Source organism: Anser anser, assembly GCF_964211835.1.
Source record: "Anser anser genome assembly, chromosome: 11".
NCBI classification, from domain to species: Eukaryota; Metazoa; Chordata; class Aves; order Anseriformes; family Anatidae; genus Anser; species Anser anser.
Window position 1 is genome coordinate 17,515,731 of NC_139732.1, and position 12,714 is coordinate 17,528,444.

The window sequence follows — 12,714 nt, forward strand, 5'->3', positions numbered from 1 at the left end:
TATGTCATAAGAATGACAAAGACTTCTAATGAAAGTTCATGTACATAACAGAGGAACATCCAGTGTTCCCTGTGGACAGTATCAAATGAAGTACATACCACAAAATTCTGATACAACTTACAGGCTCTTGTTCCAAAAGAAGAAGGCTCACAACAATGATGTTTATGTCACTTCCAATTGTTCCATCTTTAAACAAACTAGAGACCTGCAATGATTATTGAAAATGAAATATCATCTAGATGTGTTAAAAAAATCTTTTTTAAATAGACATATGTATTGAGTTATCACATTCACCTTCATTTTTCAATACAAATTAATGGAATTATATACCTTGTAGGATTAATCCAAAAGAGCTTCACCCAGAATTATGCCCCAAACCACTCCACTTATTCAAAACACTTGAAAACTTGATTTCAATGGGCTTTGTTCTGTCCTTATTCTCTTAGATCAAGTGTAATCAGTGTCAAAGTTCAAGTTTTGAAGAAAAAATTAAAGGAAAACAAAGCCACTGACGAAAATGCATTTCTAGTTATAGTATTTTTCTCAAAATAAATTTATGCTTTCTCAAATTTTTGTTTCAAGGAGTGACATCAGACTAAACAGAGTAAGACTCATGAAACTAAATAAAAGTTTCAGTTTCAGCATACTTGATTTCTTCGTAAAATGCAAGACATATTTTAAAATTTAACATTTTTAAATATTCTCCAAACATTTATATTTTTTTACCCTACAGTAGTGTTGTCAGAGCTGTGATAATCCAAAAAAATCATTTTAAAGAGTTTTTTGGCCTAAGTAACACATTAGATGAAACTTGAAGAAGAGCTTGTCTAAGTTGTGCCTACCCTTTCTGGTATCACCATTTGTCTAATGAAAGATACTCTGACATAACAATATTTCACAGGGAAAACATACTTCAGTGACATCAGATCTTACCATATTCATAACTGTTAAAATGTATGTTGTTACATTTTCCTTGCCATGTTTCTCTAACATTTTTTTATCTGCCACAACAAGGGTTTCAACATTTAGACTTCCATTTTTCTGAATTTTAGCAGATGATCTTTTGAACCTAGCAGAAGTCCCATACTCATCTGAGTGAATGTATGTCTCTTCTGTGGGTGGCTTAGGTGCATCTAAAAAGGAAATAAAACTCAGTTTGGGGAAGGATTCAGATCACCCATGATCAGTTTCATCAGATAAGGAAGTAACACAGGTTTAGAGCCTTATATTATTTTTACAGCATATGATTTAATACTTATGGGTAAGAAGTTCTTGTATATTTATTAAAAAAAAAAATTGATTCATTCTTCAGGGTAGGATGGCTATAGGGGGAGATGGAAATAGAAAAAACATATGTATTCTGTAAGCAGTTCAAAATAAAGAATTAATCTAATAAATTGGTAGCATCTGTGGCCAAAAAAAAAAGAAAATACACACAGAATTTTTAACAGAATGCCTACATTTGTCCTGTCCTTTTGATAACATCCAGAAGTGTTCGGCATGTGCTACTTACATAGCAGTTGATAAAAAAAAAAAAAATCCTTTCCACAACAGACCACCAGAAGGGAGATACACCATAAGTGTCCAGAAAGAAGACACACCGCAAGTAAGATTCCCATCAGCCTGACATTTGGATTGACAATAGCCTTCTATTCAGTGGCAAATTTGCCACTGACATTGGTCCTGCTGGGAATGTATTTATTTAGCATAGGTAAGTGTCAGGAAACAGCAATCAAGGCTTGACAACAGGATATGCGCATCCAGTCTGCACACACTAATGTTGGCTTGCACTTTTTCCCTCTGTACTTGTATAGCTTGGTTAATGTCACAGTCATGGAATGGTCTCCAATCCATTTCTTCAGAGAGACCGAAATGGGAAAGGAAATCTATATTCTACATCCTATAATTCTCCTATTGCTCGTTGCTTCTTTTGCCTAAAGCTACACTGCCTTGGCATTAAGAATTAACTCAAAGGCCACTTTTTAAGGCCACGTTAACTATTTGGATAACAGTACAGTTTGTTTGTTTGTTTGTTTGACACAGGATGTAACATGATGCAAGTGAAGGAGCCTCAGGTAATTCAAAAAATCTTGCCGGTGCCTCATCAGAAAGTTAGTCCAATGACAGAGCTACTTCCTAGCATCTCAAACTGGGAAATCAGGAATACCACAGAATGGACAACAGTAATCTGCTTTCAAGAATTAAGTCACTCTGAACTCTATTTAATATTGCAAGTGACTGTATTAGTAAGATTTTAAAGCACCACTCATTATAAACAATTATCCTTTACAAGCTCAGAGAACTCCTCTTCTGGAAGCACATCAAGACATGAAGACATGCCTCACCCAAGAGTAAAGCACTCAGTTCAGGGCACATCAGTTTCCATGTTTTGAAAGCAATACAGCTTCAAGGCACTTGACATGTCCTGTAGACTGATCCACAAGCGGTGGAGTTTTGTTCTTGGATTAACTTCACTGCTACTTATAAAACTTATGCAGCAATATGTTTCAAGATCAATATGATCTTATGACTACAGTCCAGTCAATTCTCATGATCTAAAAATATTAAGATTGTGAGGAAGAGTTTGAAAGATTAACCGACTTCTCTAGTGCTTACAGATTGCCAACATAGCAAATTTCAAATGACGATGAGCTGGACAAACTACCTTTAAGATCTTAGAAGTGGCAGCATGGTCATCCCTGTTTCTGTTCAGCAAACTTGGATTCATTCTTAAGTTAGGATAAATTAACTTGACTATAGGCAGTGTTAATAGCAGAGGACTGTCTTCTGTACCACTGCATACTCAGTTCTTACACCTTTATTTATTCAATCTAAAGTTTTCTGTCTGAGGTGGCTGGATTGGATGTTGCTGAAAAGTTCAAATTATATGATTCCAGATCTCAGAACAAGACCAAGAAAAAAAAAGTCAAAACAAAAACAATAAATAAATAAATAAAATTTTCTTCTACATCCCTTGTTTTCCCCTACTCAACTAAATGATCACATGTGATTTTATTTGCAGGATTGCATTGTATTTGGTGAACACGAGAGAGATTTGCTCGATATATTAGCCAAGGTTGGGTGTAGAATTAGGTTGTGTTTTTTTTCAAACTCCTCCCCCCTTTCAGAAGGTTGCAGGTATGTACAGCATGAGGTGAAAAACTGCAGGATGTGAAAATAAAGAGTTGCATGGTTAAGATAATTAAAGGAAATCTTGTTTAATTGGATTCTAACAGCGCATCTGACACCAAGTTCCTAAGTGGTGATGGGTAAATCAGTTACACTAAACTCACCACAGCTGGATGCTAACTGTATGTTCTTCATTTACCAGGAACCCAGCTCAAAACTCCAGCTAAAAACTCATGGCTCTAAGTGGAATCACTAAACATACACAATTACAGGCGTATATATTCTGATAAGTATTTTAAAGGAAAACTCAACTTATTGATTTAGTATCCAGCAGCAATGCTTATTTTTGACATTTCCTGTGTCTCTGGAGTCCTGCTTCTAAGACAGGAATAATGATAATATCTTTTCAAATCCCAGGAGGTTTTGAAAATGCAATAACCAAAATGTGTTCATTTATTACAGGGACCAGCATTATGTAAAAACTAAAGACATGAATAATTCTGAATTTGGACAAGCAGTCATGGGGGGTACAGCAAATAAGGAATAAGACCACAGTGGACAATGCAAATAAAATTAAACACTGCAGAGCAGAATAGCTAACTTAGCACCATTTTGTTTGCTTTGAAGCAGGCAGCAGGAAAACCAGACAGGAGGGGGAGGGAGTATGTAATGAGGTAGCTTTGACCTGCATCAGAATGCAAATATTTACGGTTGGAATCACAGACTTCTGCATCTGGCATTTGAGGTCTAGCTTTCAAATCAGTGAGGAGAAGGATTTTTGAAGAAGCAGTCACTTTTTAAAAAGCAGTTTCCTGGCTTCAGATAGGCCTCAGCCTCAGCCATCTTTTTCACTACCTCCTTTCTCATTCCTTCCTTTCTATTTGTTTTTCTCTGTCTTCCCTACATGCCTGTTGAAAAAGGAACCTGCTCATTTTCTCACAACACAAGTTAGAAGCTGGAAGAATGTAAGTAGACTGACAATGTTTTCAATACTGTGTGCAATCCTGGAGACCCTCCTTAAGCAACTCAACTTAGAAGCAGATCAGCTTTCAAAGAGAATCAACTGAATGCTGTAAGTACAGATATAGGGTCCAAGGGGGCTCTAAAATGTCCAGAAATTTGAAGGCCAAATGAAAGACTCAGAATAGACCTTGGCAGGATACTGTGCTCCAATATGTTTTTTAGGAGGTGGCTCCAAAATTTTATTTAAACAATTTACGTGGGAGGTTCTTTTTGAAGATCTCAGTTGCTGAAACTTCCATTATCAGATGGTGAGCTCTGAAAGACTTATTCTCTATCCTTCCAGAAAGTAGTGATTTGGAAGGCTTCTCCTCCATCTTCAAGCCTAATTAGTTCTATTTCCCCAGACTAACAGAGAACAGTTTAGGGACTTGGCATCCCTAACTGTGCAAAAGCAGCAATCTAAAACAGAAAGGCTTATCAAAAACTATGGCAATGTCAAAAAAATCAGACAAGGGATCTTTTAATCTAGGTAAAGTAAAAGAGAACTAAACAGTGATCTGATGGCTTAATAAAAAAAGATGATGACAAATTTAAAGGAAGAATCATATTTCCCATATCTATTTCCCTTTATAGCCATACTATCCTTAATTATTATGTCTCCATCACATAGGTTACTATGAACTGCACCTAAGTATCACCATACAGTCTCTTAAGAGGCACTATCTCAAACAAGGAGAGAAAGTTTCCTTACATACATTTCTTGCGACGTCCACAAAAATGTTGCTTTTGAAACCTTCCATGGTGGTAACCATTCGCTTGAGCATGATACTTGTGCGAAGTGTGATTTCTGTGATGGCCAAGAGAAAAGTATTTGGGATTGGACTCTACTGTGTACCGGTGCACCTTCTCTTCTGCTGTTCGTTTATATAATACATGAGGATGATGTCCAGCAGGTGATGTGTAGTTGTGCTCCTGTGCTAGCTGCTGAGGTAAGGGAGATATAAGGAACTCGATCTTCTGTGTCCTTATCAAACCTGACTAGAAAAAAACAACAACAAAACAGAAATTAGAGGAAAGACTGTCAAGGTTCACAGCTGAACATGCTAGCTCTTACAGTGATCTCCCTTCAAAGCCTCTAGACAGACTGAAATGTACTCCTCTAAAATACATTTACTCAGGATTTAATCTAGATAGTCTTCCCAATTAAATATTCATTGTTTCACTTTGAAGATGACCAGGTGTTATGTTTGGTAACACGGAGAACAAGAATGCTGTACTCCACAGCATTAGCATAGCACCTTCACACAGTGTCGTGACTAATTTTGTAAGCAATATTAATCCAGACATAAGGTTACTCTAAGTAGAAACCTAAGCACATTATGGTGCAGCGGTGCAAAGTTACAGCATCTAAAAATTTTAGTATCATCATTCAGTAATCAAGTCCCAGCAATTTAATCAATATAAAGCAGTTTATATTTTTTGCCCGCATACAAATGAAAACTGATCAGTGAAATCAAGTATCTTAATTGTTTTCCTTTTTGGATCCCTAAAAGACTGAAGTGAGTATGGGAAAACTATGCTGTATTTTTCACATAGTATCTATACATAAAACTGCACATGTGATGAAGTGTTTCCAGGATCAGGGCCAGAGAAATGCGGGTGGCACTGAGGAAGTATTTCCATGCAGCTAATTAATCAGTTATGATTTTATTTCATTTCTCGGGTTTGTAAAACACGTTGTAATAAACACTCCTTTTTACCAAGTCAAAAACCACGAAGTTTCATCAGGTAATTCTATTACATTATATACATAATACTAGATACAGATTTTTGTTTTGGATCAGTGGAGCTCTACCATGTGCCAATACCCTCCTGCCAAAACTGACATCCCATGAGGACTACATTTCTCTAATACTTCAGAAAAATATGTGCAGACAAACAAATGTCAATTACAAACCATCTTGTCCGACATCTTAAGTCCTCAAAGCTCATGATTCCACCTCCTTCCTCAAAAAGCATTCTTTGAAAATGTACATATTAGACAGGTATCACATATTCCCTTCTGAAATTGATGCTTTCTTTAGCCTAAACTCCTGCATCCAGAATGCCAAGGATATTCAAAAGAGACTAAATTTTAATGACTAATACAAGCACTGTATTTCTTAAGGATTTGTGAAATTTTCTGCACTTTCAGAACTGTTTCCCATGAGGAAAACTCAACAGAACATGTAAAGCAAGTGAAAATAGAAAGCTACTTGTAAAATCTTCACAGCTTTAACCGTTTTCTAAGCTAATGCTAAAATTGACTTTAAGTCCAGTTAAAAGATTTATCAGAGATATGGAGATACGCCGTAGTCTATAGTCAGACACTATGCCCTCTTCATGGAAATTCACTTCTGTCTTTCCAAATTGATAGTATATTCACAGTACTCCCCAGTATAAGCATTTTTCGTGGGGTTCTAATAGTAGTGCTCCTAAAATAGTACCATGATCTTCATTTTGACAATAGAACAGATTCCATATTATGAACTCAGATGATCAAATTGCTTCCTGAAAATTTATATGAACATAAAAATAGATGCTATTCTGATTAACAATTTACCCCCTCTCCTCTCTTCAACACAAATTCATAATTACCTTTGTCTATATCTACTTAACATTCTAAAGAAAAGTTAAAATTGCCCCTGATAAATAAGAGAGAGACAACATTGACAAGAATTTAACTTTCCTGCTTAATGCCATAAGCTGGCATATTTCAAATGTCAAATCACATTTGGCAATGGCAAAGTACTTTCCTGTAGGGAAGAAGACTAATATTTTAATCCTTATGTTTTGTGTCATTAAACAATTTAAAAGTGGTTCTGAGAGGCAATCTTCATCTGCTAGAGTGCACTGATAACTGGTCACTGCCTTTTTTTTTTTCTTTTTCTGATGTAAAACATAAACGTAGTAAATCTGGTTTTTATTTCCCCATTTTAAAGGTTTCCACATCTGAAATTATTCCTGTAGGATTAATTTTGTAAATGATTCAAACCATATGGAACAAAGGGTTTTCTACATTTTCCTGTAAGAAACTATCCCTGATGTACACCAACTTCTACCAAATGTAGCCCCAAATGTAATTTCTATATTTAACATTATAAGGGCAGATTGAGAATTCTGGAGAAAAAAAAAAAAAAGGCAGAGGGAGTTCTGGACCCTGTACTGCATATTGCTGCACTACTTCATAGGCTGTAACTGACTTGAGTGCCTTACAAAGGTATTCACTTTTTTTTTTTTTCCCTCGGCAGAAATGAACCTGAATCTCCAATAAGACTTCTTTTCTTTGTGTTTTGCATCAGACATGTCCTCCAAATTGAAAAATGTTGTGAGAATGAAAGGTATCTTCTTTTGGTAACATCTAGTTTTATGAAGTTGTCATGAAGAAAGGGGAAGTGCCATGGAGCAGCCTGGTTACTCACTAAATCACAGATCATTTTCCATTTCTTTCAGGTATGGAATGGTTTCAAGGATTCACATTAAAATAACATCAGTAATTCAAAAGTAATGCCGAAAATGCTGACCTGGCTTCTGACAGAGATGCACTCCTCTGGATTGGTACTAAGTGGGCAATTGGGCAATAACAGTCAGATGCTTTTCTTGCAGGTTCTTGAATTTTAGCCTTAGATAAAGTAAAACGGTCTATGGCTATGGTCATGTTATCTGGAAAATATGCCAGCTGAGAAATACCAGAGCACACAGGCAGGATACTAGCACAGAAACATCTTTCCTAACTTTATACTGCCAAGGAATTACAGCTCCTTGGAGAAGGCCAGGTTTTGGCTAGTCTGTACTCCTGGGCAGTGTAAGTGTTAAAAAAAAATAAAAATATGTTCTTTGTTCTTTGGAATTTTTCCTACAAATACATGAAACATCACTGTAATCACGAGTTATATGCAATATGGTTCTCCAGCTCAAGTATTTCAGTAGATGAACAATTAGTGTCAAAATTGTCATGGAAATTTTATGCATTAGGTTTTCATATTGCCAGCATAGCTTTAAGTATACACGTGCTTATCCTTGAATCAGAACTCAATAATACCTTTCCATTAATTTTGATGGGTTTAGAACCTGACAAGAAGAGGATTGGATAGGTCCAAACTGCATTTTTCTCTTCAGATTTTCTGCAATCATAACACTATGAGAGGAAGCAGGCTGATCAAATCTACCATTTTTAGTAAGTCTAGACAACACAGCATGAAAATGACCAGGGACTCCTATCTATTCCCTCTTCGTTCTCCCACTGTGGTTATCACTAACAATAGCAGTAACTGTGAGAACATGGTGGAAAGGAAAACCCAAGAGACTGCTCAGTTGGAATTTGCTGTTCTTTTTTCTTCCCTCACAACACATATTTGCTATGTTTCTGTCAGGGATATTCCATACCATTGGGAAGTAAATTGAAAGACATACGTTGATCTGTGTGGATAGCAAATAATTCTGAATCAGTAAATTAGAGGAACTTGCAGTTTGTTTGCAAACAAGTTGAGAAGAGATGAGAAGGGAACGTTCCTCCCACTCGTTATTTGTTATGAAGTGTTTGCTTAGCTCTGGGCAAAAGGAATTTTCAGACTGGAATACATCTTTGTAAAATTCCTCAGTATCAGGGTGCTATCACCGAACTAAGGAACTTGTTCCATATTCTGGGTATAGTTCTAAAGGAGGAAGAATCTCAAAATGAAATTTAGACAAGGGAAATGACAATAAAATATCTGCTTCAAGATTTTTTTTAATAGATTATAAACTGAGGAATAAGAGGAATGTTTTAAAACATTGAAAGTTCATCTTAGCTATTCTAAACCAAGTAAATCTTCCACGATTTCAAATCCACATAAAATGGTTTTTAGAGTCCCACTCTAACATACCTGTTTCTATCATTTGCCTTTTACTGAAACCACACAAAGGCTGCTCCCATTTGTCTCCCCCTGTGTTCTTAGACTCAGAGTGAACAAACTGGGAGCTTACTGGTTAGTAAATATAATTCATTCTGATGTTTCAGCATCTCCAAAAAACAGACCATCCATAAGAAACACAGCACTGACAGTGAGAGACACACCACAAAGAGGAGGATTTTTCAAAACTTATATTTCTTGCCTACAAAAAAACAGAAAAAAAAGAAAAAAAGAAAAAAAAAGAAAAAAAAAGAAAAAAAAGAAAAAAAAAAGAGGTTCTAAGGTAGTAAAGAAACCCTTGCTCTACACTAGAAGAGATTCATGGCTGTGAGTTCTCTGTTTGCATACAAGGCATTTTCATTAAATGCTAATAAAATTAAAGGTAACAACTTGGCCACACGCATAATAAAATTGCATGAGTTTCATAATCCAGATGCAAAATACAAATAATGAGGTAAGAAGCCTATTGAAATGAAACTGATAATTAAAACATATGAATAAATTTACTGCAATGTCTCTGCTAAACAAAACTACTTAATAATGACTGACAGAATACTGAGTTACAGTATGTACAGACAGGAATATCTCAGCTAAAACAAGTGCTAAAAAACATGTGCATGTACTGTCTAAGCAATACTTCTCATTTTCAGAATGCTTTATTCAGTATTATAAGTATATATATAAAATCGAGAGTGCTAGAAACATTCTATCTAAACTGGTAGCAGCTAAAACCATGGCCAAAGAAGTTGATGAAGTCTATACCATTAGGTGAGTGTGCATGTACTCAAAATGAAAAATCTCTCAAAAAGCAGAGTTAAATGTAGTTTCACACCCATTAAAATGATTCCAAATATTCACACAAAGTTTTAAAAGACTTGACAAAAGGCCAACTGAAATTGGCATAAACCTTCCCACAGACATCAGTGGACATTGATCCAAGACTTCTGTTGTGTTATTTCCCAACTGTCCAGCACACAAGTCATTGATTCAAACATTTTAACGAGAATTACAGCACGTATCAGAGGCACAAAGTACAGCTTTTAGTTCTACTTAAAATAAATAAAATTGTAAATGTAAAACTTCATTGAAATGGATAGAGTAAGAACAGATGACCTAAGAACAATAGTTGCCGGTTATTTAAAATTATCTGAGGTCCACAACCACAAGTTGCCTCTATATCTAGAATTCACTTTACAGTATTTTGGGACCATCACGTGTCACAGCACACTGGAGTTTTTCTCCTCTTCGTAGTGAAAACTCAAGAAATCACCTTAGCTACAGTTCATTTTAATTAAAGCCAAACTCTTGTTTTCTGCCCCGATGTGATGCTAGGTTTATGGGCCTTTAGCATCACAAAAGACTGTTCTCCACCTTGCTGGAGGAGGGCCTCCCCTAGCTCATATGTCCCACCTGTGGGATTTTTCTGCTAGACCATTTCCAGTTCTGGAATAATAAGCATCTTAGAAGCAGAAAGAGAGAGATGAGTCCCTTCCATCTGGTTTTATAGGTGGATATTGGCAGTTCCTTTATGAAGTATAGATATGATCTTCATGTTTGAGACTACTCCTCTATTCACTCTGCATGTGGTCCAAGGCAGCTCGAGGAAAGCCAGCCGAGCAATGTAGCTGCTGAGAGACTGGGCTTATTAGCTCAAGCTCAGCATAATGTTTATGTGTCTACACGGTATTTTGTAACAGAGCTAGTTCCTGGCCAGCAGCTTGGAGAACAGCAACAGTGATTTCAGATCCATTTCAAATGCATGCTCAGAGATGGCAGTCCCCCATGCATATACCAGCAGCCTGCTACAAAGTCCCCTCAAGATGACAAAAACTGCCAGCTGTTTAGAATGAGGTTTGGGTCTAGCCTTGAAAAGGGATGTACAGTTTTCTCACACATGCCATGAATTTTTCTTTCCTCCAAAGCAAGGATATTCAACCAATACCAGTATAAGGCTGTTCAAAGCAATCCCACATCATGTGGGCAGTCTGAATAAGTAATTGTTTCTTAAGAGAATGTGTAATGAGGTAGACTCACCTCTTCAGATAGGTTAAGGTGGTAGAATGAAAAATGTGTAAGACTATAACCTTACTACAGTCATAAGCAAAACTATTTCCAAGAATTATAGCCACCAGCATAGTACAGAGTGACCTGAAATAGTAGATACCTGATATCGCTAACTGACTTTTTGAGAGATGGGTTATTGAGCACCTCTCAGGTTAGGGTCAAAATGTCAACGCTCTGGAAACTATAATCAAAATGAGCAAATTAAGATGTGAAATTAGGTAGAAAAAATACAAGCAACATATCTGGCAAAGCAGAATGAAGGAGCTGAATTATGGGAAGTATTGCAGAGGTGAAAGATATCTTTACCCATGGGAAGCAGCATGAGCAAACAGCCAAACCAATGGCAGTAAATCATGGTAATTAAAGAAGTTTGTTCCCTCTCTGCTATGACCTACAGCCCCTTTTCTGGGTGGTTGCTGCAAAGGCGACAGCAGTGGCAGCTAACAGAGCTGAAGTGTATTTTGCCTCCCTATTTTGTTTCTGTTCCCCTCAGAAGGGCATTTCATACAGATGCACCCATGTTACTGAAGCACTGGGTGAATTAAACAAGGTTCTGAGACACAGCAACAGGGACACGATCCATGATTTTCCAACATAAAGTGACAGGTCTGGCCCCCTAAATCCATCCACATGTTGTTAAATAAATAACTGACTTTTAGAGTGCTAAGCACCTAGGAGCTCCCATTGAACTGAACATTGTCTCTGAACTGCAAGCATTTCCAGAGTGCTTTTATACCAATTTGGGAAAGAAAATGTTCTGGGAAACTAGTGAGAATGGACTCTCATGAGGTTTCCAATAATACACATGTATTATTGAAGTCAGAGATCCCACGAGTAAAACTCAGAGCATTTTCATTTTTGATCCTGTCCCAAACCAGGCAGCACAAAGTCATGCGAACACACTAAACAAAAGAGAATTTAAGTTAACTAAACTCTTCCCTAGCTTTTATGTTTGCCAAACAAATTCACCCATTCTTCAGAATAGCATCGAGTCTGTACATGGGCAGTTACTGATGACTATCCCAGAATCAGAAAGGTACAAATGTAATGTTTTATTGGTCTGGGGCCCTGGCTGATGAGGATAACCTCAGCAGACCTTTACTGATTTTCACCAGATTGCAATATCTGGCTCAGCACCACACCAAATGTTTAGGTTAAGTTAATGGACTTTATACATACTAAAATATTTTTATTATGAAAGAATCATTAGAATCACTGGTTGCCTATTTCAATTTGAGAGCTCTACAGCTGATCACGTTTCTGTAGATTCTAAATGACTCACAAAATAACTGAGTTTATTCTGTTTTCTAACATAGATTTCTTGCAAATGTAAAATGTTAGGAATTCTTAACAACATAACATTTTAGTATCAGAGGATCCGACAGAAGGAGAGTAAGACATTTAAATTGCCAGTCTGAATTAGTCATGAAAGACTACTCTGTTTGGCTGCTCAAAAGAAGTGCTATGCAGAACATGCAGCAATTATTAAAACGAGGTAACAAAATTGCATGTCTTCAATTATTCCTATATGAACAAAGACAACGTTATCTCTGAATAGTGCCTTTGTATTTCTGCAGTTGACTGAACTTGTTTAAAACATCTTTATGCAATCCTCTGTCAACAAATG

The 12,714-nt window shown here is 36.5% G+C and overlaps 1 protein-coding gene across 12 annotated transcripts in view; it reads right to left on the minus strand.

The window, feature by feature from the left end:
- Positions 1-12,714, minus strand: part of ADAMTS18 (ADAM metallopeptidase with thrombospondin type 1 motif 18) — an 84,508-nt gene that overhangs the window by 46,534 nt on the left and 25,260 nt on the right. For all 12 annotated transcript variants that reach the window (XM_083851354.1, XM_083851356.1, XM_083851363.1 and 9 more), the window contains 3 exons: positions 4,848-5,130; positions 934-1,133; positions 122-205 (listed from right to left, as the gene is read on the minus strand). In XM_083851354.1, coding sequence (XP_083707480.1) covers positions 122-205; positions 934-1,133; positions 4,848-5,130 — 567 coding nt within the window. The remainder of the gene's footprint in view (positions 1-121; positions 206-933; positions 1,134-4,847; positions 5,131-12,714) is intronic.